General features: G+C 40.7%; 2 protein-coding genes and 1 long non-coding RNA gene across 3 annotated transcripts in view; 1 reads left to right on the top strand and 2 right to left on the bottom strand.

The window, feature by feature from the left end:
* The window catches only part of DHX36 (DEAH-box helicase 36), a 51,918-nt gene extending 45,578 nt beyond the window's left edge, over positions 1-6,340 (bottom strand). Inside the window, exon 1 of the mRNA XM_002716304.5 lies at positions 6,009-6,340. Coding sequence (XP_002716350.2) covers positions 6,009-6,239 — 231 coding nt within the window. The 5' untranslated portion in view covers positions 6,240-6,340. The remainder of the gene's footprint in view (positions 1-6,008) is intronic.
* Positions 6,341-6,387: 47 nt separating this feature from the next.
* The window catches only part of LOC138849360 (uncharacterized), a 69,433-nt gene continuing 48,187 nt past the window's right edge, over positions 6,388-27,633 (top strand). The window contains exon 1 of the long non-coding RNA XR_011388108.1: positions 6,388-6,526. This is a non-coding gene — a long non-coding RNA (uncharacterized lncRNA). The remainder of the gene's footprint in view (positions 6,527-27,633) is intronic.
* GPR149 (G protein-coupled receptor 149) overlaps positions 15,105-27,633 on the bottom strand; it is a 72,596-nt gene continuing 60,067 nt past the window's right edge. The window contains exon 4 of the mRNA XM_002716308.5: positions 15,105-18,452. Within this exon, the coding sequence (XP_002716354.2) occupies positions 17,880-18,452 (573 nt within the window). The 3' untranslated portion in view covers positions 15,105-17,879. The remainder of the gene's footprint in view (positions 18,453-27,633) is intronic.

Raw genomic sequence — 27,633 nt, 5'->3', positions numbered from 1 at the left:
AGATAAGAACCAGGAGGTTACATCACAGAGCTACAGGAATTGTTTTAGTTAAAAATAAATAAATAGGGCCGGCGCCGCGGCTCACTAGGCTAATCCTCCGCCTAGCGGCGCCGGCACACCGGGTTCTAGTCCCGGTCGGGGCGCCGGATTCTGTCCCGGTTGCCCCTCTTCCAGGCCAGCCCTCTGCTGTGGCCAGGGAGTGCAGTGGAGGATGACCCAGGTGCCTGGGCCCTGCATCCCATGGGAGACCAGGAAAAGCACCTGGCTCCTGGCTCCTGCCATCGGATCAGCGCGGTGCGCCGGCCGCATCGCGCTGGCCGCGGCGGCCATTGGAGGGTGAACCAACGGCAAAGGAAGACCTTTCTCTCTGTCTCTCTCTCTCTCACTGTCCACTCTGCCTGTCAAAAAAAAAAAAAAAATAAAATAAACTAAGCACCTCCACAGAGATGATGACAGAACTTTGACACAGTCTGGCATTCAAGGGGGCCAAAAAGTAGAACAGTCAGTACACAGACACAGTCCAACTTCTTTGCCTTAAAACAGCAAAACTACAAAGCTTTCTTGAATTCCTCCATTGCTTTATGTTCCTGCCCAATTTTTCTTCTCAGCTCTGTCGCTCCCCCTCTTCGTGGAGGAACGACACAAGACCCTGCGCTGTTCTTTCGTCTGCTCGGCCCTCCCCGGGTTTGCTGCTGGTTCTTCCCGGGTTGGCTACTATCCCTTCCACCTCCGTGGAAGGGCAGTTCCCCCTAGCCACATTCCCCACTTCCGCAGGGGAGCGGCACACCGCCGGCCGGCTCTTCTCGGGGGCTGCACGGGTTCCCTTAGATGTTCCCCATAGATGTTCCCCATAGATGTTCCCGGTGCATGCCGTTTCTCTCCTCCTTTATAGTCCTCCTCCGCCAATCCCAACTCGGCTGCCCACACGCCGAGTACGCTGCTCTCCAATCAGTAGCAAGTCCTACAATTTATTAGTTGAACTGGAGGCAGCTGTGCGGAAGCTGTTTACTTCTCTCCCAGCGCCATATTGTGGGAGAGCAGATGCATAGAATAAGTCTTAATTCGAGTAACTTAGTCTAGTCCGGATTGCTCCCCACAGATCCCCCTTTCTTTTTATTTTTTAGCGTTGATACGCGCCTGTCTTCGGTGTCCCGCGGCACACACTCTGCTCTACTTGCTAGAGTTGCCACAGGCTCTTACAAGTCCTATCAGGCAAACCGAATCCGGGTCCTCTCTTCGCCATGTTGTGAGGAGGTTTTTAGGCGCTGATGCATGCCTGTGTTCGGTGCCCTGCAGCGCATGCTCTGCTCTGCTAGAACTGCCTGCAGGTGTTTACAAAACCTATCAGGCAAACCGAATCCAAGCCTTCTCATTGCCGTATTGTGGGGGAGACTTATTAGTGTTGGTTTGTGCCTATCTTCGGTGACCTGCAGCTCATACTCTGGTCATGCTGCTTGCTGGCGCTTACCGCCTTAAATCAGGCAGACCGAATCCAAGCTTAATATTGTTGTATTGTGGGGAAGCCTTACTGATGTTAATTCGTGCCTGTCTTCGGTGACCTGCGGCGCATAAGCTGCTAGCTGCCCGCAGGTGCTCATCGCCTCACTTGATTAGGCAGACCGAATCCAAGCCTTCTAATTGGCATGTTGAGGGGAGGCCTTATTTTTCTCTATTTCTCTATCTCCGGGCATTTCTATTTCTCCCATTTTACTTCTGTCTGCCAACATTCCTATTTCTCTTTTACTTCACTTCCAAACTTCTGTTTCTCTTATCCCCGCAGCTTCCCGGCACCTCGCCCCGCCGGCGGGTTCCCGGCTCTGCGCCGCTTCAGCCCGCGCGCCTCTCTCATCTGCGCAGCTTCCCGGCTTTGCGCAGCTCGGCTTCGCGCGCTCCGCGGTCTCCACGCTTAACCCTTTCGCGTCTGAACCACGGCCTACGCCAGTGTTCCCTATCTATTCACGCCCCGTGCTCTCTCTGCACGCGGCGGCTTCCGCGAGTAACACAGCGTAGCTTGCGTCTCCACCACTAGCATTCAATCCAAGTTCCCCGGGCTAGCCTGGCGAATTCAACCCAGCGTACGTCTCCGCCCCACGGTTTGGCTTCCCGTCCTTTGCTCCCCGGGCTAACCAGACGGATCCCAACCTGGCTCACGTTTCAGCTTCTGGTTTCAACTTTTCGCCCCCTATTCCCGGGCTAACTTGAGAACCCCAAAGTGGCTTCCGTTTCCGCCTCGGCCTGCCCCCCGCGGCTTCAATTTCCCTAACATTTTTCTCTACCCGGTATGTTTCCCCAAGCTTTCCTCCAACGATATTCCTCCCTCATTTCTCCTGGCCTCTCCCCACAGTCCACGTCCGAGTCTGTTTGTTCTAGCTTTCACTTTCGCTTTCGACCTTAGAGATTTCTCCCAGCTTCCCCCCGTAGTCCGTATCCGAGTCTATGCCTAGGCTTTCAATAGCTTCTTCCGGCTCCTTTTTCGTCCGGCTTTTCCCTAGGCTGTTTGCTAGTTTCTCTCTCCGATATTTTCCCTAGTTCTTTCCGTTTCTTCCCTCCTAAGTTTCATATCCGTCCTAGGTTTCCTATCCGAGTCACGGCACCATTATGTCGCTCCCCCTCTTCGTGGAGGAACGACACAAGACCCTGCGCTGTTCTTTCGTCTGCTCGGCCCTCCCCGGGTTTGCTGCTGGTTCTTCCCGGGTTGGCTACTATCCCTTCCACCTCCGTGGAAGGGCAGTTCCCCCTAGCCACATTCCCCACTTCCGCAGGGGAGCGGCACACCGCCGGCCGGCTCTTCTCGGGGGCTGCACGGGTTCCCTTAGATGTTCCCCATAGATGTTCCCCATAGATGTTCCCGGTGCATGCCGTTTCTCTCCTCCTTTATAGTCCTCCTCCGCCAATCCCAACTCGGCTGCCCACACGCCGAGTACGCTGCTCTCCAATCAGTAGCAAGTCCTACAATTTATTAGTTGAACTGGAGGCAGCTGTGCGGAAGCTGTTTACTTCTCTCCCAGCGCCATATTGTGGGAGAGCAGATGCATAGAATAAGTCTTAATTCGAGTAACTTAGTCTAGTCCGGATTGCTCCCCACAAGCTCTTATCGTAATGACATCTGCTCAGGGCTTGCCACTCTATCAGTTATTTTCTATTTCCTCTTTGCTCCCTTAAGCACTACCCCTGAATTCTAAAACAATACCCAACTCATTTTTCTCTTTGGTTGCTCCTTTCTAGATTCTTTTGCAACCTTCTCTTCTTCAGCTTGTCCCTTAAATTTTCCTATTCTACACTATGAGCTGTAGACCTGGTACCATCTAAGAGTCTCTTAGAAAAGTAGGATTTCTGACTCTACCCCAGTTGTACATTTTAAAGTGCCTGGGGACTCTTATGCACATTTAAGTTTGAAAAGCAACAGACTACTGAATTTAGCTCTAGGCTCACTCATCCCATCATCATTCACTCTCATACTCCAACTACTACCATCCATAGGCCTATGAACTACCAAATGCTCACTTTCAGACTAGATTTCTCTAGGTATCAGATCCACACTGTGTTCTGCCTCCTACAAATCCTCACTTGTCAAGCCACATAATATTAAACTCACAGGATCCTTAACAGAATCTACCATCATGCTTCAACAAGCCTGATCCTTATACAGCTACAAAGAAGTCATCCATGAAGATCTGCTGTCCTTGTTCCTCTAGATAAATCACAAAATGATTTTGATTCAATCCCTAAATCACCTGAATCTGTCCACTTCCCTCCATCTTCACTGCCATGTTTTAAATCAGGCTGTCATTCCTCAACTTAATTATAGGAAGGGTTACTTAATTGGTCTCCTTGCCCAGAGACTATCTCTTTAATCCATTCTCCACATTGCTCCCACACTGAATTTTGAAGTTCAAAATGTAATCATTTCATTCTTTAATAGTCTGAAGGCTTGCTATGGTGTTTAGGGAAAAATCAATTTCAAGGCACAGCTTATTTTTCTGGCCCAGAGTTTTTCAAATCACGGTTTGTGAAATTAAACAATGAAGATCAGCTTAATAAAAAAAAGTACAAAAATAACAAACTCGGGCTGGTACCATGGCTCACTTGGTTAATCCTTGGCCTGCAAAAATAACAAACTCGGGCTGGTACCATGGCTCACTTGGTTAATCCTTGGCCTGCAGCGCCAGCATCCCATATGGGCGCCGGTTCTGGTCCCGGCTGCTCTTTTCCAGGCCAGCTCTCTGCTGTGGCCCAGGAGGGCAGTGGAGGATGGCCCAAGTGCTTGGGGCCCTGCACCCGCATGGGAAACCAGGAAGAAGCATCTGGCTCCTGGTTTCCGATCCGCACAGCACTGGCCCTGGCCGTAGCAGCCATTGGGCAGTGAACCAATGGAAAGAAGACCTTTCCCTCTGTCTGTAACTCTACCTGTCAAATAAAAAAAAACCAAACACACAAAAAACCAAAAATAATAAACTCAGAGCAATGTGCAGATAATTAAACATCATTTCACAAAATTTGCAGGCTCTCTATTGTCTCTTTCTCCCTCCCTCCCTCCTTCCCCCCCTTCCAAATAAATAAATTTTTAAAAAACAAATACAGACTGGATTTTGGATAAATTAAGAGGCCAGAGCAGATCAATTGGCTGAAATGAAAAAGAAGAGTCAAAGATGTAGCTTATTTGGGCTTGGCAAGTGAATAAATGCTAGGCAGAATTACTAAAACGGAGGTTTCGGGAGAGGGGCTGAAAGTGACTTCCATTCATAGTATCCACAAAGAAGGGACTCTACCCTTCATGTGAAAACACTAACAATTTTTCCTGACTTAGTAAGTTTCATTTGTATAGTTCTTACTTTCCCATGTAGTAAGTTCCCCCAAGTATCACATTGTTTTCACAGACCTGTGTCAATGTGTATAACACTGTTTGAAACAAATGGTAAATAAAACCTGATCAAGTTACTGTGTACTAACTTTTATGCATAGCTGATTTCTTCCAGTTTCAAAAAGGTTTAAAGGAGTCTCCTATTTTTCCAAACTGGTTTGTTCATTGAACAATTTGGGGCTGTTTAAGAAATAGGTTTTTTTTCTAAGAGAAGAATGTTCTAACTGTAAAGATAAATGGAGAAAGCCACAAAAACATATTGAAGAGACATGGTTAAGAGAAAAATAAATGCAATGGTTTAAAAAGATTAGCCTAAATGGTGGTTTAATTGTATTCTAATATAAGAGATACTTTTCAAGAAGTCACTAAAAGGTTATTCTAAGGCTTAGATTAAGAAACCTTGTTTAATGATAAAAATCATTTTTTTATCAGAGTGTGTCACTTAGGGAACTTAATGTTTCCTTTACTACAGATCTTTAAAATACAAATTAACCTGACAATCACTTTAAGACTCCAAGCCAAATTATTTCTGCTTCTTCGACTTCTAAAATCCCAAGTTTCCTTCTTTAAGAGGTGCTAATCAAAAGTAATTTCACCACCTCTCCATAAAAACAAAAACCCTGGGTTTTTGGCTAATACTTTTAACGCTGATAATAAAAGGTAGACTACTTTTATGAACAATTTGCATTTATAATTGTGCCTGCCTGCTTCTGCTGGGTGGAAACCTAGCGTGAACATTAAAGATCGATATTTTCAGCCTCACCAGGCGAAGAACTTAAAATGAAAGTGACAATAATTTTCGTGCAGGAATGGACGGCCAGACATATAACAACCCTGATGAAGCTGAATTCAGCTGGAACCTGAGCATAACATTATTAGTTTTGCCCACAATACTCTTGTCCTTTATGAAAGCACCCGTATACATTCATCCTGCATAAATCCTGAATGCTTCAGGGCAGACGCGCACCGCCGACGTGAAGCGGTGTAACACCCGCTGCAGGAAGCTTTGGCATAATGATATCTGCACGTCTTTACACTTCACAAAGCACGTGCACCAGCTTAGAAACAAGAGCAAAGAAAAGGCGTCGGCGGGAAGCGAAACAAATCAGTCCTGCCGCGAGCCCGCGACTGCGGAATCTCAGATTACCTCCTGCCTTTCTGCATCCTTGTTCTTCTGTGTCTGCTTTTTCGCGTACCACAAGCCAATTTCTCGGCCTTTCAGGTGCCCGGGATGCCGGCCCCGGCCACCTCGACCACCACCTCCTCCGCCGCCGCCGCCTCCGGAACCTCGGCTCCCTCCGTGGCCCCCTCCGTAACCCCCACTGGAGCTGCGGGGTCCCCCATCACGGCCCCGGTTTTGATGGTAGTCATAGCTCATTGTCTCGGTGGGTTACAACCCGCGAAACTCCGGAGCCGCTGGAAATGGCGTCTGGGCCCGGAAGCGTCTGCACGTCCACTTCCGTTTTGCTTCCGGTGCCCAGGGCAAGGAGGCGGGCCGTTTAGCGGTGGAGGCAGCCTTTTCCGGTGACGTCACAGGCGGGCGGCCTTGGCTATCACGGGGATTGGACAGCTGGGGTTGCTTCTGAAGTCCGACGAGACTACATTTGTACCTGAGGAAGGCGGGAGAGCGAAACGCTTCCAGGTTTTTCTCCCTAGGCTCGGCAAGTAAGGAGCTGGCGTTTGGGTTTTACTTTGTTATTTTTCATGGAAACACCCGAAGTCTGCTTCCGGTAGGCTCTGGCTATTAACCGTGGAAACCAAAGAACCAGTGGATCTATAGAGTAGCTCTTAAAAGTTTGAAGAAATGAGTTTATCGTATTTGTGCAAACGCTTTGAAATATTAAGTATAAGTGCGCCCGTACCTCCTCTCCTTTAGCCAATAGAATGCGTGTCGCGTTCAGCGCAGAGCCCTTAGGCAGTGCAAATGAACAGGAATGGAAGACTCCAGGGTTCCTTTGAAGGAACCCTGTTTACTCACCAGGCTACTGAGTGTCATGTAAGAGCCACTCTTGAGTAAGCAAGTGATTGAGCTACTCAGGCTTGGATATTCGCCAGGGGATATCCAGTTCATTTATACAAATAACATTTAAAGGTGCCAAAGATAACACTGAAATAGGCGTGGCATGAGCTTTCCTGTGCCTACAGTCTTGAGGGGACGATAAAGGCTAAATAAACTCTAAAGTAAGAAAAGGAAATGCAGTATACGTGCATACCAGGATACTTTTGTGTCCTAAAATTTATTTTGGGTAGATGGCATTTGAATTTCGGAAATCTACTGTCTACCTAAAAATTGAGCCTCCCAAAAGAACCTTGAGAACTCAGTTGTCATAAATCTAGGAGGACAACCAAAGAACACCAAATGTCACTGGAGACTAGAAATTAGCACAACTAAATATAATAGTCATAAAAGGATCATGCTTCCTTCTATTCTCAGGGCCTATTTGTCTTTCTGAAAAGTCATTTGTTTTCCCATAAATGCCCTTCTTTTCTTCCGCTTCTCATTTAAGATATGCAGTAGCCTTCCCCGTCATCCCCCTTCCCCCGCCCCCGTCGCAATTTTGCTTTCAGAGATTTCAAGTTACCTACAGTGAACTTGAAAAATTCCAGAAATAATTCATAAGTTTTAAATTGTATGCCATTCAGGGTAGTGTGATGAGATCTGTGTTCTGTTCTACCCAGGCTGTGAATCAACACTTCATCCAGCGTATACATGATGCCTATGCTCATTAGTGGATGAGTAGCCACCTTAATTAACAGATGGACTGTTGCAATGAATATGTTCAAGTATAGTAATGGCCCCAAATCACAAGTGCAGCAATGCTAGCAATTCAGATATGTAGACAAGCTGTGAAGCACTTCCTTTTAAGTGAAAAGGTCAATGTTCTTAATAAGGAAAGAAAAAAAGTATATGCTGAGATTACTAAAATCTAAAAGAAGGACAAAGCTGCTCATGAAACTGTGAAGCAGGAAAGAAATTCATGGTAATTTTGCACCTCAGTTGTACCTCAAACTGCAAAAGTTACAGCCACAAGAATAAGTCCTTAGTTAAGATGGAAAATATATAAACTTGTCCGTGTATAGAAGACATGAGCAGAAAACATGTTCTCATTGATGGCAATGTGCTACACCAGAAAGGACTGAGGCTTACTCTATCTTATCCCAGAGGCCTTATATCATCTCACGTCATACCATGAAGAAGGGTTAGTAAAGTACAATGAGGTATTTAGAAATAACATTATTAGGATGGTTCTTATTATTGTTAATCTCTTACTGTGCCTATTATGTAAATTAAACTTTACTATAAATTTATGCAGGAAAATCATAAATATGTATATAAATATGAAGAGAGATGTGTGTGTGTATACATATATATACACATTTTCAGACAAACATTGGGTGTCTTGGAATATATCTCCCACAAATAGAGGGGGACTACTGTTTAAGCCCCAAATTCTAATCAGCTCCTTGAGTCACATTTTTCTGTGAACTCCAAATGTGTGTGTGTTTGTACTAAATATTCAGGTGCAAGTCTAAACAGATCATAAAAATGTCAGTAAACTGGAGTTAGTGACAACAGATATGTTACTGTCTGTTGGCCCAAATGGGTGGAGAAGAACAGTACTGGCGTTCTGAATGAACCAAATAGAGTCAGCTGCCTACAAAGAGCAATGATTGTTGTCAAAGGGGGAGATCCAGCCCAACGTGAGTTGGAGGAATAAATACCTTGACCTCACCTTCTCTCTGATCTTTTGCTGGAAATCACCATTGGTCAAACTCAGAGAAGCAGAGAGCATGTGAAGTTTGTTGATGTGATTTGTGCAGTTCAGTCTTTTGGGACAGAGATTAAGAGGTAGAAGGGTGGATGGATCTAGAATAGAAAAGATATCTAATGCTGTTGGTTGCAGTGAATTGTAAAAATCACAATGAAGCAGAAATCAGAATATTTCCAGGTACTTTTATTTCTTATCAATGACATTATCTTCTGTTTGAATTTAATTGACTGAATATTCAATAATTCCAGATGGTGTTGCTTGCTTTGTGATTTGGGGCATTTTACAGTTAGGGGTGTGATGGGAGGGTCCTCACCTTTAACTTGTATCTTTGAAGGCATGAGAGGTCTGTCTTGTTTTTATTATCTCGGGATAGATCCTTGGTGATAACCAATCACTGATATTTCAGTGTATTCTCTAACTGAAATATAAAAAGCAGCAGGAGTAACTTTTAGCTGGGCACTTGCAGATATTACAGTCTCTTTTTAATTTACAGTAAATATTGAAAGTTTTTGGGAAAAGAGCTTGTAGATGTGGTATAATTGCATAAAACTGTACAAAGTGTGGTGATATATTATCCAAACTGTGTCACCTTTAAGGGTTAAAGATGACACTGTTCGTTATTGTAATAGGAACATGATTGGAAAATGAGACTATTCTAGGTGAACTAGATGTTCTTATGAACAGTTAACATTGACTACTAATGCCATATGTTTCCCATGAAAAGGAAAAAAAGAGTAACTTGGTGAAAACAAAGGATTCCAGAGTCCATAAAGACCTTGGGAGTCTTCTGTAACATATTTTCTTTTGAAAATTATATTCTCATTAAATTGATGAATTTTTCTCATGCAATTTAAGCATGCCATGTTGAATCTGAGCAAAAAATGTTGTAAAATAGTATTCAGAAGAAAATTTTTAGTTGGTAAAGCTTTTTATAAATATAATAGAGATAATTAAAATTTACCTTTAAGGCTTCTTCTAGCACATAATATGTAGCTTTACTAGTTTAACCAGATAATTGTGGCTTTGTTTAAACCCTAACATTTCTTAACCCTAACCTTTTAAATTTCTGGGAGTTGTATTTCTCCTGAGTGACAGCAAAATTTATTTGTGATATTTTCTTCCTTTTTTCCAGAAAAATTACTCAGTGAAATGTTTACATCAAACCAGAGCAAAAGTACTTCTCTGTAACGAAGTGTTTCAAGGCAATATACCTCCAGGAAATTAAATTGTTCTATATAATGTTGGAAAAGATTATAATTGTGGTAGTTTTATATTTGGATTTTTAACTACTCTTCAGCAATTGGGGAGGAATGTGTGCTTCTCTGTGTTTGTGTGTTTTGTGAATGTTTGTGAACATGTTTTTTAGGCATTTGAAATTGAGACCTGAAAACTGTAGGAAAAACATGTAGATACTATCTTCTTTGTATCTTGAGTTATAGAAGATATTGTATATTAGTCAGCTTTCTGTCACCATAATGAAATACTTGAGGCAGATAACTTAACAAGGAGGAAAGTTTATTTAGCACTCAGCTTTGGAAGTTCAGTCTATGTGGCACGATGCAGAAATTGGCTAGGATGAGGCATCCATGGAAGGTGGCAGATTGGAGATGGTGGGGTACATGTAAAGGAAGGATCACATCACAAGCTGGGAAGCAGAAAGAGTAGTTGGGTCCAAACTTAAACTTTTTTTTTTTTTTTTGACAGGTAGAGTTATGGACAGTGAGAGAGAGAGCAGAGAGAAAGGTCTTCCTTCTGTTGGTTCACCCCACAAATGGCCGCTACAGCCAGTGCTGTGCCGATCCGAAGCTAGGAGCCAGGTGCTTCTTCCTGGTCTCCCATGTGGGTACAGGGCCCCAAGCACTTGGGCCATCCTCCACTGCCCTCCCGGGCCACAGCAGAGAGCTGGACTGGAAGAGGAGCAACTGGGAATAGAACCTGGTGCCCATATGGGATGCCAGCGCCGCAGGCCGAGGATTAACCAAGTGAGCCATGGCACCGGCCCCAAACTTAAACTTTAATAGCAGCCTTCTCAAGATAGCTGCCTTTCAACAGCTGGGCCCTACCATTCCAGCATATGACCTAAGGATGTGCTAGAAGGCTCTACCTCCCAATAGCATCATTCTGGAGACCACGTCTTTAACACATGGGCTTTTAACATTCAAACCATAAGAGATCATATAAAAAAAACTGACCTATGTTTGGAGCAGTACAGCGTAGACTTCAGTGTTGATTTCACACATTTAGAGTCAAAACGAAATAACTCAAGCTTGGGAAGATATATCATGGTTGGATTATTTTGTGTACCTCCTCTGCCTCTGCATCTTGTAACATCACTCACATTCTCTTACGGTAGTGTGTGATTATCTAGTTGGGGATCATGGGGCATTTAATACAGGTTGGCTAATTGTTCACCATCTTTGGGTTGATTTTTCTTTGTTTGAAGTTTATTGGTTTAATTTCTGTACTTGAATAGGAGAGACACAGACAAACAGGAGTGGGGAAAGAGAGATATCCACTGGTTCATTTCCCAAATGCTCACAAAAGCTGATGCTGGGCCAGGTTGAAATAAGCCAAAAACTCCGTTCAGGCCTACTATGTAGGTGGCAGGCACCTAAGTATTTGAGCCACTATCTGCTGTCTCCCAAGGTATGCACCAGCAGAAAGCTAGTTAGGAAGCAGGGTGGGACTCAATGCTGAGTACTCTTGATATGAGATGTGACTGTCCCAAGCAATGGCTTAATCACTGTGCTGCACATTCACCTCAGGTTTCTTCTTTACAGACAGCTAGATATAGTTACTAGCCTCCTTTAGCATTAAATTTGACTTCGTACCTAGTTCTGTCCAATAAAGCAGAAGCTGCAGTGACTTCTTCCTGGCCAATCCCACTGAAAACTCAGTGGAGAATCCTTCCTTTCCGTTCTAACAGCTTAATGCAGATGAACATAATAATCATAAAAGCATCTTTGGAAATGTGGAATTAAAAATGAAAGTACTTACATCTTTGAGCCATATCTTAGAGGAGAAAGATCCAACTGAGAAGAGTGTTCATTTAACTGTTGTGCTTCTCTTCAACTCAGCCTTCCAAATCTTATACAAATGCCTGTCACACTGGCAGATGCTAAGCCTGAACTAGCAAATACAATTGTCAGGCTTCTAGCCTCTGTCATACATGGATGTGTTTAGAACATTGGACTACGACAGAGTACTGACAGAAAATAGATGCCAGGGATATATTTCCCCTCAGCAATAGGCTCCAATGACAGATATCTTAAAAATATATAATTTAATGTTATCAAGGAAATTTTCCTATTTATTGAGTCAGTGTGATTCTGTTATCATCTCCATTACTACTGCCCTCATCCTAGCCAACATTGTTGCTATTCCTGACTACTGAAATGCCTCCTAAGTGCTCTTTATGTAGTCATCTTTTACTACTCACAACAAACAGTGATTCTTGAAATCAAATGTGTCAGGCTTTTGCTCAGAGTCCACCAATGGCTTACCACTGCATTTAGAATAAGGTCAAAGTTTATACCTAGCCTGTAAGGTGGAAATGAGCTGCCTTTCCCTGACTTTGTCTTACTGCTTTCTCCTCTCACTCATCTGCATTCATATTGATCTCCTTAGTCATTGGTTTCACAAAATACAAACAGCACACTACCACTTCTTGAAATGTGGTTCTCTTTGCTGAACTATGATTTTCCTACATAATCTCACAGAATGTTTCTTCACTTCTTTTGAATCTGAAGAAATGTGACTTATGGAATGTTTCCTAACCAGATTATGGTAAAAGGACTCTTCAATCTTTGTCCTTTTATTTAACATTTTTTCCTTATTGCTGTCATATATAAGGATGTTTCAAAAAGTTTATGGAAAATGGAATTTAAAAATAACACACATTTTCCACTGTTTGAAGGCTGTCATGAGCAAGTACCTGCATATATGTGTGTGTTTACCTATATTAGTAAATGTACATATATAGATGCTCCTTGATTTATGATGGAGTTACATCCTGATAAACCCATCATAGCTTGAAAATGTCATAGTCAAAAATGCATTTGGTACACCTAACCTAGCAAACATCATGGTTTAGCAATGCAGTACACTGTAGGGTGTCAGTCGTTTACTTTTTTTTTTTTTTTTTTGACAGGCAGAGTTAGACAGAGAGAAAGAGACAGAGAGAAAGGTCTTTTTCCCGTTAGTTCACCCCCCAGATGGCCGCCATGGCTGGCGTGCTGTGGCCAGCGCACTGTGCCGATCCAAAGCCAGTAACCAGGTGCTTCCTCCTGGTCTCCCATGCGGGTTCAGGGCTCAAGGACCTGGGCCATCCTCCACTGCACTCCTGGGCCACAGCAGAGAGCTGGACTGGAAGAGGAGCAACCAGCAGTCACTTACTCTTGTAATCACATGGCTGACTGGCAGCTGCAGTTCAGTTTGTTACTGAGCATCACAAGAGAGTATTTTGCTACATATCATAGACTGGGAAGAGATAAAACTCAGAATTTGATGTATGGTTCCTACTGAATGCATATCCTTCTTCACTATTATGAAGTAAAAAATCATAAGTCAAACCACTGTATAAGTTGGTAACTGTACATGTGAATGTGTAAGTAAAGAACTTAATTTTATCTGAAGAGCACTCTGGCCTTTCCCCTCAATTTCTGGGAAAGTAATTTCTATTTCTTTTTAGAGTAGGAATTTTTTTTAAAGATTTTATTTATTTATTTAAGAGGTGGAGTTACAGACAGTGAGAGGGATAGGCAGAGAGAAAGGTCTTCCTTCCGTTGGTTCACTCACAAATGGCCACTATGGCTGGAGCTCCGCTGATCTGAAGACAGAAGCCAAGTGCTTCTTTCCAGTGTCCATGTGGGTGCAGGGGCCCAAGCACTTGGGCCATCTTCTACTGCTTTTCCAGGCCATAGCAGAGAGCTGGATTGGAAGATGAGCAGCCGGGACTAGAACCAGTGCCCATATGAGATGCCCGCACCACAGGCGGAGAATTAACCCACTGTGCCACGGCGCCGGCCCTGTAGGAATTTTTTTTTAAAGATTTATTTATTTACTTTGAAAGGTGGAGTAGAAGAGAGAGAGAAGGAGAGGCAGAAAGAGAGAGAGAGAGAGAGAGAGAGAGAGAGCAAGCGCGTGAGCGTGGTCTACCATCATATGGTTCACTCCCCAATTGACTGCAACTGCCGGAGCTGTGCCGATCCAAAGCCAGGAGCCAGGAGCTTCTTTTGGGTCTCCCATGTGCTTTCAGGGGCCCAAAGTCTTGAGCCATCTTCCACTGCTTTCTCAGGCCAAAACAGAGCTGGATTGGAAGTGATGCAGCCGGGACTCAAAACCAGCACCCATATGGCATTGCTGGCACTGCAGACAGTGGCTTTACCCACTACACCACAGTGCTGACCATGGGGAAGTAATTTCTAAACTTTTTAGAGTATCACGCCTGATAAAGTGATACTGTCTTAGGGCCTTGGACCAGCCAAATATTAAATGGGGACCTATGGTCATTCTGTTTCAGCTTGATCTCCTGAGGAGCTGGAAACCAAGACCTGTCCTATAAACAACGAGCCATGCTTACTCCTGCTCATGCCATGATGGAGTCCAGTAAAGACTCTGGCCTGAAGATTCAGATGAACTTCATTGGTTGGCGGAAAGTTTATTGTCCATTACTACAACGGGAAAGTACGATAGAAGTTCTATATAACTTTTCATGAACTCAGTTTCTTCTCTTGGCAGATTTTAACCTGTAAAACTATAACCAGGAGTATATAGTGTTCTGTGAGTGATTTTTTTGAGTCCTTATAGTGAATATTGAAACTGACAGGGGCCGGCGCTGTGGGGCAGTGGGTTAAAGCCCCAGCCTGCAGCACCAGATCCCATGTGGGCGCCAGTTCAAGTCCTGGCTGCTCCTTTTCTGATCCAGCTTTCTGCTATGGCCTGGGAAAGCAGTGGAAGATGGCCCAAGTCCTTGGGCCCCTGCACTCGTGTGAGAGACCTGGAAGAAGCTCCTGGCTCCTGGCTCCTGGCTTCAGCTCAGCTCAGCTGTGGCTGTTTTGGTCAACTGGGGAGTGAACCAGCGGAGTGGAAGACCTCTCTCTCTCTCTCTCTCTCTGGCTCTACCTCTCTCTGTAACTCTTTCAAATAAATAAAATAATTCTTAAAAAAAAAAAAAAAAAAGAAACTGACAGTGGTTTGGGGAACACCCTGAACTTACAGTTGGTGTCAGGAATGAGAGAAATCTTTTTTGGACCATGTTCTCTAACTTTGCAACTAGCTCAAACTCACAGTACATGTATATTTACATATTAGTTTTGTTTTTATTCACAGTTGTAATCCCTAGTATTTAGAAAAATTTCTATCATGTTGTAGTCAGCTATTACATAGTACAATACAGATAGGAGTGAAAGTAACTGAAAAATGTAAGCAATTAAGAGAAAATCTATTTATAAAATTAAATACTATAGAACCAGATTGAAAAAAGACTGTTTATTCTGAGTGATATTTGTGATGTTTGCTGTCCTCAAAATGAGTTGCTTCTGTCAGTCACAATTGGAAATTTTATAGATTATACATTATTTGTTTATTTTGATTACCATGGGTTTTAGCGATTATGTGCTTGCAGTTTATAGGAATCACCACCCAACTGGTGATATTTTAACAGATAGCAAGTAGTTTTTGGCTTCAACTCATCTATTTATAGAGAAAAGAAATAATCTATACAAAACATAGTATTTATTAATAACAAGAACAATACAACTAAACAAGGGTAAGATATTTGGATATAGCACAAGATATATGTATATCTAGTATTTCCTATGCCAGAGACACACTTTACCATCAAAATCACTCTAAAGAGTAGGTAGATTTAGAAGAATTTTGTAGTTTAATCTTCCCCTCTCTTAACAAGAATTTGGAATAGCCATTCATGTTTAGGCAAAGGCCTAGTAGGTTTTTCTTGTAGATTCAGCTACTGTTGGCTTGGAGTTTGGAGTGTGACAGATTAGCTAGTAAAATGATGCTGACTACCCTCTAAAATATGTTTTTGGGTCAAATAATTCTGGCATTTATTCGATATTGCCGAAGTTTTGAGTGTATCCACCATATTGTGCAATATGCCAGAGCCATTAAATAATCCTAGATCCTTCTTTTTCCAGTTTCCCCAGATAAGGCCTATATTCAGTGAAAATTAAATGGAAGGCAGGAAGGAAAACAGGTATTATTGTATTCTAATCCAATTCTTAATGCTCTTTAAACACTGATTTCCACAAAATCATCCTTCTCATCTTAAATGCTGAATAGGTAAAAAAATTTTTTTTGCATTCAGATATTTACTGTTTTCCTCAGCTTTCTTACAGCCTTATTTCTAATTTCCTTGTTACTAGAAATTCCATTTTAAAGAAGCAATGTCACCTTTATCCTTTAGAATATTACATGTCTGAGTTTAAGTTGTCAAATTATTTTTAAAAGCATTATTTGATTATTCAACTGATTTTTTTCCTTTAGAAAGACACTTAGAATTGATATAAAACATTGGATTGATACTCCCATTAGTCACTGTGTTGAAATAATAATCTTGATGATACAAAGTCTTTTAAACTAGAATATTTTGAATAAGAATATATTTGAGTTTATGCCATGCATTTTTGAAGCTTGCTTTACAAACATTACTAATGACATTACATTTGATTCCCAAATTTAAATAGAGATATGGAAAAGTTAAATGAGAGATGAAGAAAGTCCATTAAAAGAATAAACATTTTGAAAATGATTTTTCTTGGTGGCAAAAGCAAGTAAACAAGCAAGCCTCAACAAAAAAGCCAAAAAACACCCTCTGAAGATAAAACAGTCTGAAAGCCCATGTTGAGTAATTCAGAATTTTGATTCAATACAATGAAATAGAAATCAAATTAAAAATTCTGAAACATAATTCACTCAATCTGTAAACAAATAGAAAATGCATGTGAATGAGGTAGGAGTACACAAAGTCTAATACTGTGTAAAATGTCAACTCAATAACTAGAAATAAATACCAAAGTAACTCATTTAATATACATTTTACAGAAAGAATAGGGTAAAGCAATTTGAAGGAAAATCACTTCATAATTTTTGAAATATCCATTACTAACATTCTGATAATGTGATTCTTGCATTTTTGCAGTGTAATATATTTTAAAATTAATATCTAAATATATATGCAGCTACTTAATAACATGAATTGTTCCTTTATTTGGGATATCACATCGTGTCTCTGGGGTAGAAACAAAAAAAATCACCTGAACTTGAAGTAATATTTGAAATGAATATTTCTGTGCTTCAAGAATGGCCAAGAAAATCTACCTAATCTGCCACTTTAGAAACAAACATTTTCATTTTAGACTCAGAGGATTTTCTTCTGCTTTATCCAGAAGCTTGTTAGTCTAGTTGGATACGCTCTCATAATTTAATCTGGCAAATCCCCCCCCCCCCCAGTTTTCCTTCATATAAACAAAACAATTCTAGAATGAAGTGTACAATTACAACCTTTTCCAATAATGTTGGAGTTAAAGACTACTTCTGATTTCACCTGTAACCCATAACATACTTGTTTCATGGGCCATCAGCCTTGACATACTGAAAAGAACAGCACTTTAATATAACAGAGAAGAAAAAGGAAAATATACAATTTATATTTTATAGAAATTAAGGTAGCAAGTATTGATAGATTAGGATCATGTGTATCCCCAGACTGGCAGCTTATTGGTCATTTTACACAAGAATGGGTTTCGTAGAGATCCATGTAAAGCTGAAGCCATAATTCTAGTAAGCTTGCTTTGCTAGCAACATTCCAGCAAGTCTCTCATTCCCCTTAAGTCTCTTCCTCCCTTACAGTTTTTACCTGTAAAAACACGTGCATGGGAATAGTATATTCATTGAATGTATATGATTTTCTTGTTTACTGAGAGGTTGACAAATATAAGCAGAAATAGTAGTAAACTAGGCCAAGAATTGATTCAGAAGTTTTTTTTTCAAAATTGGATAAGAAACAAAATCTTTTAATTACCACAGTGTGTGATCTTTAGGTAATACATAAAATGCACTTAAGTGTGTGCACTGGTTCCAACTGTTGGCACTAAAAATAATTAACTAGTAAATTGGTTAAGCTTATGCAGACCAACAAATGAAAGCAAATCAGTTCTCAGAACAAAGGTGTTAGTTTTGTATTTTGAAGTTTCAGGGCCTTCTTCTGTTAGCCCAAAGCACCTCTAATTACCCTTGCTTTCTTCCTCTCTTTTCCTGTAAGCTTTGTTTAACAGCTGGATTTCCTCCTGGTAGCCATCCCTCTCTTGATGCTGTCGTTTACTGTTCTGCCTGTGTGCTTCAACAGTGTCTGGAATGGAGATGTTGATATCACCATCAGGATTGCTTGTGGGTAAAAAGAGAGAGTATGAGGCTGTTTCCCCTAAATCACATGAAACAAATCTGTTTTCTTTTCGTGAGTAGCGTAGGGATGGAGATCTGACCTTTGTGGAGGACTGGCTGATGTTGCTAATGATAGAAACAGTATCCAAGGCCTCTTCATTTTCGCAAATTTCAAGAACCTCCAAGTGTATTTTCACACTGGTGTCCGCAAATGTGTTAGGAGAATCCTCTGAATTTGGTTCATGGCCAACACTTTTGGATCGATAGACTTCTATTTTCTTAGAGGCTGGGGTTATTTTTTGCCCTTCTGCGCTCACCTCATAAGTAGAAAGAGATAGGGTTTTCCCTGTTGGTGCATGGAGAGACACAGTCCCCTGGAATGCACACAGAGGAATGGCAAGACCACCACTGGAACGCTGAAGACAAAAACAAAATTGTTATTATTGAAAACTAGTCTCTGAGATAGGGACATTTAGAAATTCATTTTATTCATCACAATAGTAAAGTTTTTCTATTTCAACTGCATTTTCCTAGAAACCTTTTAGAGAAATGCTATTTAAATTATACCTGCAAAACACCATACCTCATTTTTTCTTAGGTCAAATATGGTATTTAAATAAGAGCAGTCAGTAACCTTTCTGGAAGATAAGGAGCATATCTCTACAGCTAAAGGCAAAAATCTGTGCACCAATGAAAAACAATAGATATTTCCAAGGGCAGAACTTGGGTATAAAATTGAATGCATATTTACGTTCTGGAATTACTTTTATATCTGTTATATATTTAGTGATATTAAAATTTTTGCATAGGTTCAAAGAAATTCAGGTTGTGTGATCAACATGCACTATTTTTTTCTGTTTAGTATTCCAGGAAGAAAGATAATTGTGAAATAATGACTCAGATTAATTACAAAGGATATTTCAGCTGCTGGGTTTGAGCATACATAAGAGGACTCAAAATTCAGTAGAATTATAATACAGGGTACTCACTTTTCCTCAGAGTAATACCAGTCATTACAGTAAGCCCAAGGAGAGAGAACTCCTCCACACTGTTGCAAAAGTTTGCTTGAAATTGGCTTGAATCTAGCTCCCTCCTAATGGCCTGGGAAAAGCAGCTGAAGATGGTCCAAGTGTTTGGGCTTCTGCTACCCATGTGGGAGACCTTGATGAAACTCCTGGCTTCTGCCTGGCTCAGCCCTGGCTGTTGCAGCCATCAGGGGAGTGAACTAGCAGATGGAAGATCTCTGTCTCTCCCTCTCTCTAATTCTGATTTCCAAAATACATACATAAATCCTAAAATGATAAAAAAGAAATTGGCTTGAAAATTTAAGTCTTTTCTATTATTCCACAAGAAGTGATTAAGTAATGAAGAAGACACATTAATTCTTATAAAAGAATGTTGTTGATTCATGCATTCGTACTTTCACCAGACCCCTTTTTATTTTAAGATATTCTCAGAACACAGACTTAGAGCAGCAGTTCAGAAAACTGAGTCCCCAGAACAACATCATCACCTAATGACTTTTTAGACTTGTTAGAAATGTAAATTTTTTAAAGTGTATTTATTTATTTGAAAGGCAAAGTTAGAGAGACAGACAGAAGTATAGACAGAGTGATAGAGAGCTTTTCCATTAGCTGGTTCACTATCTAAATGGCTGCAACGGCTGGGGCCAGGCCTGGCCAAAACCAGGAGCCAGGAGCTTCTTCCAGGTTTCCCATGTTAATGCAGGGGCCCAAGGACATGGGCTGTCTTCCACTGCTTTCTCAGGTACAGTAACAGGGAGCTGCATTGGAAATGAAGCAGCCAGGTCATGAACAGGTGCTCATATGGGATTCAGGCACTGCACAGGGTGGCTTAACCTGCTGTGCCAGAGGCCTGGTCCCAAGAAATGTAGATTCTTGAGTCCTACCCTTAGAAACTCATGGCATAGGGTCCAGCAGTTTGTGCTTTCACAGACCCTCTGGGTAATTCTGTTGCATGGTAAAGCTTGAGATCCAAGGCTCTAACTAAAGAAATGCTGTAGTCCAGAAAAAGAAGAGATGATGTAGATTTAACACATACTTTTTATACACGTGCTTACCACCTATAAAACCTGTAGTTACTAATGATTGGTTTGCCATGTGTTTGTCCACCAGGAGAATTGGCATGGGGGTTAATTGTATTTTGTCACAATTAGGATGAGCAGCCTTCCTAGTTCCCTGTGACTGTCCCTGTTTTCACACTGAAATGTTTGCACACCAGAATTAGGCAAATAGGGCATAAGAAGTGGAAATGTTAGTCACTATTTGCCCTGGGCATTTTATGTCTGGACCCAACACTAGTGGCTATAGAAAGCCAAGGATCACATTCCCATCATTGGAAAGCAGTTTAAATTCTCTTTACATTTAGAAAAAAATAAGAGAATGACTCATGAACTCCACTGAGGGGTACCTCCATACCTCATTCCTAGAATTTAGGGACCATGAAAAATGTAGCCTTGGAAGTCTGAGACAAGTCACTGGTATTTCCTAGTTATCCTTTCTGGAGAGATCTTGAATTCTCCTTATCCACAAGGGAACCTAGGAACTGAATCTCAGGGTCTTACATTGTAAAGTGAAACTGAAAATTTACAATATAAAGCTTAGTGTAGTCCTAGGCTGAGGTAAAGAACTTCATCAACTCCATATATGTGATGTTGGCTGAAGCATGAAAAACAGAGGTACAACACTTAGGCATTGTTACTGTACCACAGCATTATGTAAGTGATGGCAACTTTTGGCAAAGAGGAAATGTCCTTCATTTATTTTTTTTAATCTAATAAACATTTGCTCAGTACAAGGGTACTTCAAAAAGTTGGCTGAAAATGGAATTAAAATCTAAGTTTGTTGTGCAGAAAATTTTGAAATCCAGGCATAAATTTTTCACAGTGTGCATTTTCTATGAACTTTTTGAAGTTCCTTCATATCTGTTAAGTGAAAGATTGCTTGCATTGGGTGTACAGAGATATACTTTATTCAAAGACTTCACAGATGATTGAGTGAAGAGGACGTGAATACACAAAATAAAAATTTAGCTCCAAATGCAGCTATTAAGACAGAAAACCAAGGCTTATTGAGGTCCAAGGAATGCTTCCTGGTAGAGATTTCATACAAAGGTAGCATTTTGAAATTGTTCTTAAAAATCAAGAAAAGATCTGCAGTTTTTTAATCTGAAAACTGAACTCCCTTATATTATATGTGATTACAAGAAAAAATTAATGCCCTAACTCAGTACTTAAAACTTTCTAAGTTTTCTCTTTGAAATTGAATACTTTATAAACAGAGTGCTGTGTAGTACATTATTTTCAAGCAACATACATTGAGAAAAGTGAATTATCAGATAGTTCCCCAGCAATTTAGGCATGTCTATCTTCAAAGAACCTTCACCAGAGCTTCTACAGCATAATAATGGTGTTACATGTACTAACTTGCATCACTGATGAGAAACTGATTTAAAAGCAAATGTGATGAAGAATTTTCCTACTTCTGATTTTATACATCCACATAATGTAGATTTCAGTCACTCCCTCATGCTAAAACCCTTACCTTCAAATGAACAAACAAGTTTTACTGAGTTATCAAATGGCAGCTCATTAAAATTGGCATTTGAGAATTGCATAGTGCCAGAGTTTGGCTAAGTATAAAGCCTCATTTTTCTGAAAAGGCTCACAGTCTTGAGCTATTGAAATCATTTTGCGAAACATTCTTGTTCAAATAGTAATCTCCTTTAAAGAATCATTGGGGGTAAAAACACAGAGACAACAAAAAACAACCTGATTAAAGCCTGCACAAAGCCTTGAATAGGCATTTTGCTGGAGAAGATACACAAGTAGGTAAGAAGCATAGTGGTAATCATTAGAGAAACGCAGCTCATAACTACATTGGGATGCCTCCCTCACATTAGGATGGCTGCTGTGAAAAGCCCAGAAAACAACGAATGTTGATGAGGATGTGTAGGAATTGGGACTGTTGAACACTGCTCATGAGAAAGGTACACATACTGTGGAAAACAAAATGAATTCCAAGGGAGTGCCCTATTGAAAATGACTATAGCCTACAGGCCAGCATTATGGCATGTGGCTTAAAGCCACCTCAAAAATTTAAAAAGTAGAATTACATGACCTAGCAATTTCACTGTTGAGTATGTATTTTAAAAATGAAAAGAGGATCTTGAAAAGGGATATTTGTATACTCTTGTTTTGTCAAATATTTATTACTCTGAAGTGAACAATGTCTTGTAATAAACAGATTCTAGGGCTGGCATTGTGGTGTAGTGAATAAAGCTGCTGCTTGTGATGCCAGCATCCCATATGAGCACCAGTTCAAGTTCTGACTGCTCTACTTCTGGTACAGCTCCCTGCTGATGTGCCTGGGGAACGCAGCTGAAGATGGCCCAAATATTTGGGCCCCTCCCACCCACATGGGAAACTTGAATAAAGCTCTTGGCTCCTGGCTTTGGCCTGCCTGGGCTGTTGCCATTATCTGGGGAGTGAACCAGTAGATGGAAGAATCTCTCTCTGTCTCACCCTTTCTGTAATTCTGACTTTCAAAGTAAATAAATAACTACTTTAAAAAAGAATAAAAAAATCTTCCTTCTAATTTTACTGGAAAAACTATCATAAAATTTGATTCCAGCAACTGTTAATGTCAATAGAGTTCAAATAAAGAGTCATGTCTCAGAAAAAAGAGAAGGGAATGCAACCTAATTCACAAACCGTAGTGTAGTCCATGGATTTGGAAATCATTCAAAAAATCAGAACAAATTCAAAAACACTAAAAATAAAAAGCAATAAAAGGAGAAAATGAGTATTTTCTACTAAGAAGAAGGATATAATACAAGTACCTGGTAATAGTAGTGTATTTTCACATTTGTATTGGGTATAATAATGTTGCTCCCAAAATTCATGCCCACCTCTAACCTGTGAATATGACTGTGTGGAGATAGTGCTTTTGCAGATGTAATGAAATTAAAATGAGATCATACTGGATTAGGATGAATCTGAATCCAATGACATATCTTTGGATATCCAAAGTTTTGTTATTGGACACAGTACCACTGGATTAGGAATAGGGAAATTTGGACACAGCTACACAGAGTCAAGATGGTCATATGAAGATTCAAATGACCATTGGAGTTTTACTGTCTCTAGGTGAGGAACACCAAGGATTGCCAGCAGCCACCATTGAGGCAAGATAGGACTCTGCCGTAGATATTTAGAGGGAGCATGACCCTGCTGTTGGTCTTAGAAGTGGGAAACAATCTTCTATTGTGAAAATTTATTACAGTAGCCCTAGGAAACTGGTAATACAGTACAAGGTCTTATTCCAACAGGTATAAACATACCTATGGAAATAAAATGTATTTGTCAAAGTCCTATATCTATTCATTTTCTTCTGAAACTAGGGGTACATAGCATTTTCCTCAGATCCACATAGAACATGATTTTCTCAAGGCACAAGAAGATTCCTTATTGATCCTTATTTTCACTGTCATAACTCTGCTTTTATGTGACAGGTTTTCAAAAATTTTTAAAATTTATTTACTTGAAAAAGTTACACAGACAAAGAAGGAGAGGCAGAGAGAGAGAGAGAGAGAGTGTGTTTGAGAGCGAAAGAGCTCTTCCATCCGCTGTTTCACTCTCCAGTTGGCTGCAATGGCTGGAGCTGCACCAATCCGAAGCCAGGAGCCAGGAGCTTCCTCCAGGTCTCCCACATGGGAGCAGGGGCTCAAGGACTGGGGCCATCTTCTACTGTCCATAGCAGAGAGCTGGATTGGAAGTGGAGCAGCCGAGACTTGAACCTGCGCCCATATGGGATGCCGACACTGCAGGCGGCAGCTTTACCTGCTACGCCACAGAGCAGGCCCCAAAAATTATTTTCTGCATGAACAAAACCAATTGCATGTAAATGAATCTGCAACAATGACTTTATATACTCTTTAGATTCCATATTTTAACTTTCTAGAGCATGAAAATAGGATCTTTTAAACTATTGCTGTAACAATCTCATATAAGTGAAAATAGTTGCACGTACCTCAGAAAGGCATATTAGATAATATTTTTCTGAAAACAGGAGGATATGGGATATATAATTGTATATGAAGTTTATTGCATGACGAATAATGATAAATTCAGAAACCGAAATATTCATTTCATAGTCTGTTTTCATTTAAAAGTCTGAGAATTAGCATGTGCTGTCAGGAATCATGATAATCCATTATTGCTGCATTCCGGAGTGTGGGTGGCTGGAAGCTTTTTATTTGGAAATAAGAAGCAGTAGCTAAACCTCACAAACACTTCAGAAGAAGGGAGCATGCCATGGTAAACACATTAGTACAAAAAACCTGCTGTGATAATTTGCTTAGACTTAGTGACCTTGGGAATACTGAATGTTTTTTAGCTTTTTTGTATGAGCTTCTAGGTGAACTCAGGGTGAAATTATAATATAAAAAGGATTGCTCTACATTTCTCTCCTAACAAAGTGTAAAGTGTTCTGTTGATCTGAATCCCTCAAGTTATGAAAGTTATATTACAGCACGTAGGATAGATGCACTTACAAGACCATGAAGATGTAATTTCTCATTTTATAAAAGGAGAACTAACAGCCAGAGACCTGAAGGTATTTGCCCAGCACCGCCTAGGCAGTTGTACAATGGCACTAGGACTCAGATCTCTCATATCCTGGTTAAGTGCTCTACCCATTGTACTTTGTTACCTGCTTGAGCCAGGAGTTGATCAAGGGTTTTCTGCCCTCAAAGCTAAAACTGTATTACTTACTTATGAATACTCCAAGAGACTGATAATTTAAATTAAACAGACATAAATCATTTTTAGGTAATATTGGTGACTTTTAGACCTGTAAAATAGACATTGAGGACTTCAAGTCAAGTAAACATCTGGGATGATTTAGGGGAGCAGGGATCTAGATACTTAGAGAAAAAATAACTAGGAAGGCAAGAACTTTGTGATTAAAGGACAAGTGGAGTTTTAATGTTACTTTTTGGAATCTGATTCCATATACGAAACTACAGGATTACCATCCATATTTTCATTCATTCACCTCCCCAGATTTCCTCATATTGTCCTGTCATCTTCATATAAATATTCCACATACTGAAATAAAACACAGAATTGCTCAAAGGCAAGAGAGTAGGCAAGGAACTGAAGGTCTAGGTTGCTTTATGATTAATATTCATCATAAATATTTTTTCACCCTAGTGAACATGCTAAACACTTTATATATAGTTTTCTTGTTAATGGTTACATCAGTCTTACAAACTGGATCATTCTAAATTTATTTATTTATTTATTTTTTGACAGGCAGAGTGGATAGTGAGAGTGAGAGACAGAGAGAAAGGTCTTCCTTTGCCGTTGGTTCACCCTCCAATGGCTGCCGCGGCCGGCGCGCTGTGGCCGGCGCACCGCACTGATCCGAAGGCAGGAGCCAGGTACTTATCCTGGTCTCCCATGGGGTGCAGGGCCCAAGCACTTGGGCCATCCTCCACTGCACTCCCTGGACACAGCAGAGAGCTGGCCTGGAAGAGGGGCAACCGGGACAGAATCCGGTGCCCTTACCGGGACTAGAACCTGGTGTGCCGGCGCCGCAAGGCGGAGGATTAGCCTAGTGAGCCGCGGCGCCGGCCCATTCTAAATTTATTGATGAAATGATTGAGTCATGGGAGGTAATGCAAGTCCATAAATGGAAGAGTCAAATCTAAATCCAGAAATATCTGTCGCCAGCCTTCTGCCCTTAGTTACCTGTTACTTCAAGGCATAGTGATATGAAATAAAATATGAAAAACACTTCTCTGTCCTGAGGCATCTAGAACCCATCACTATCCTTTGGAATAGAAGAGAGGAAAGGAATTTATTTGCTTTAGGATGTAAAAGGAATATTCAGAAGAGAAACTGAAGAAAATGATTTTCTAAATGGTGTCCAAAAAGGTTATTTCAGTAAGAACAAAACTGGGATGAGGGAAAATGAAGAACAAAGGCAGATGGAATTCTGGGAAATCAGAGTTGAGGTAAATGAGGCTGGAAATAGAGATTAGAACCAGGGCTCAATAAAATAAATTTTGATACACCAAAGACAAGGAAGAACCACTGGCTTTTGTTTCTACAATTAAGGAAAAGAAAGGAATGAAGCCAGATAGAGTGACTGCTATGTGCAAAAGCACTGTGATTGCCTCTTTACATGTGAAATCTATAATCATAAGGGTAAATTTATTTGCATTTCACAGATAGATTTAAGTTGAAGTGTGAAGATGTAAACTATCTTGCCCAGATTGCATGGGAAAGTAACTTTTGAACTGTGTTTAAACTCAGTTCCAATTCTAAATCCTTTCAACTGTGCCACTCAGAGTCTAAGAAGGTAACTGACTCTGAAAGATGGAGATGGGGAAGGAGAGTGAAGTGGTAGGAGAGCCATTAAGATTTTAAAAATCATATGTCAAGGAAAAAATGATTGGAACTTCAGTACTGGTGGTAGAAATGGCAGATATAGGATGAACTATAGAGTTATTTAAAAATTATTTGTGTATGTACTGGGGGGAAGGGGGGAGAGAGAGAGAGAATGTTCCTATCCATTGGTTCACTTGCTGAATGCCCATGATGGCCAGGGCTGATTGAAAGCCAAAGCCAGGAGCCAGAAGGAACTCCAAATCTCCAGTATGGGCCACAGGGACCCAAGTACTTGAGCTGCCTCCCAGGGCACAAAATTAGTAGTAATCTGGATGGGACATGATCCCAGGCACTCTACCATGGGATGGCAGTGTTCCATGCAGTCTCTTAACCAGTGCACAAAAGGCATGCTCCTGAGAGGAAAATTTGAAGCATCAAATTTTTTCACTAAAAAGAGGAATAATCTTAAGTCAGTTACCTAAGCGCTCTCCTCAATAATTTTTCTAGAAAAAGAAAAATAAACTAAACAGATATAAAGGAGGACGTGGCAAGTTAAGGGTAGACATCAGTGAAATTGAAAATAGAAAAACAGTAGGGGAAATTAATTAAATCAAGGAGTTGTTTTTGAACAGATCAGTAGAACTGATAAACCACCAGCAACACAAAGAAGAGAAGACACAAATTATCAGTGTGAGGAATGAAATGGGGTATCACTACAGACTCTGCAGACATTGAAGGGATGATAAAGGAATATGACTACACATTTAAATCTGACAAAGGTTATGGATTGATTCCTTGAAAAATACTATGACAATGTGCTCATATAGATGCTTTGAATATCACTGTCACCATTAAGGCAAATAAAGTCATGATTTTTAAATGCCAAAATGAAATTGCCACAGGCCCAGATGGTTTTACTGGAAAAATCTATAAAGCATTTAAAGAGGAATTAATGTAAATGCTACACGATATTTCAAAAAACTGAAATTTAGGGAACACTCTCTTATTTGTTTGATAAGCCTTACTTACCCTGACATTAAAACTATACAGATACAATATACAAAAATAAAACCACAGATTGATGTCACTCATGAATATATATGCAAGAAACCTTAGAAATATTATCTAATGAAATTCAGCAATCTATAAAAATAATTATATATCATGCAAAAGTGAGACTT

The sequence above is a fragment of the Oryctolagus cuniculus genome, chromosome 4 (assembly GCF_964237555.1).
Source record: "Oryctolagus cuniculus chromosome 4, mOryCun1.1, whole genome shotgun sequence".
NCBI lineage: Eukaryota > Metazoa > Chordata > Mammalia > Lagomorpha > Leporidae > Oryctolagus > Oryctolagus cuniculus.
The sequence above is the reverse complement of the archived record's forward strand: the minus strand, read 5'-3'. Positions and strand labels throughout refer to the sequence as shown.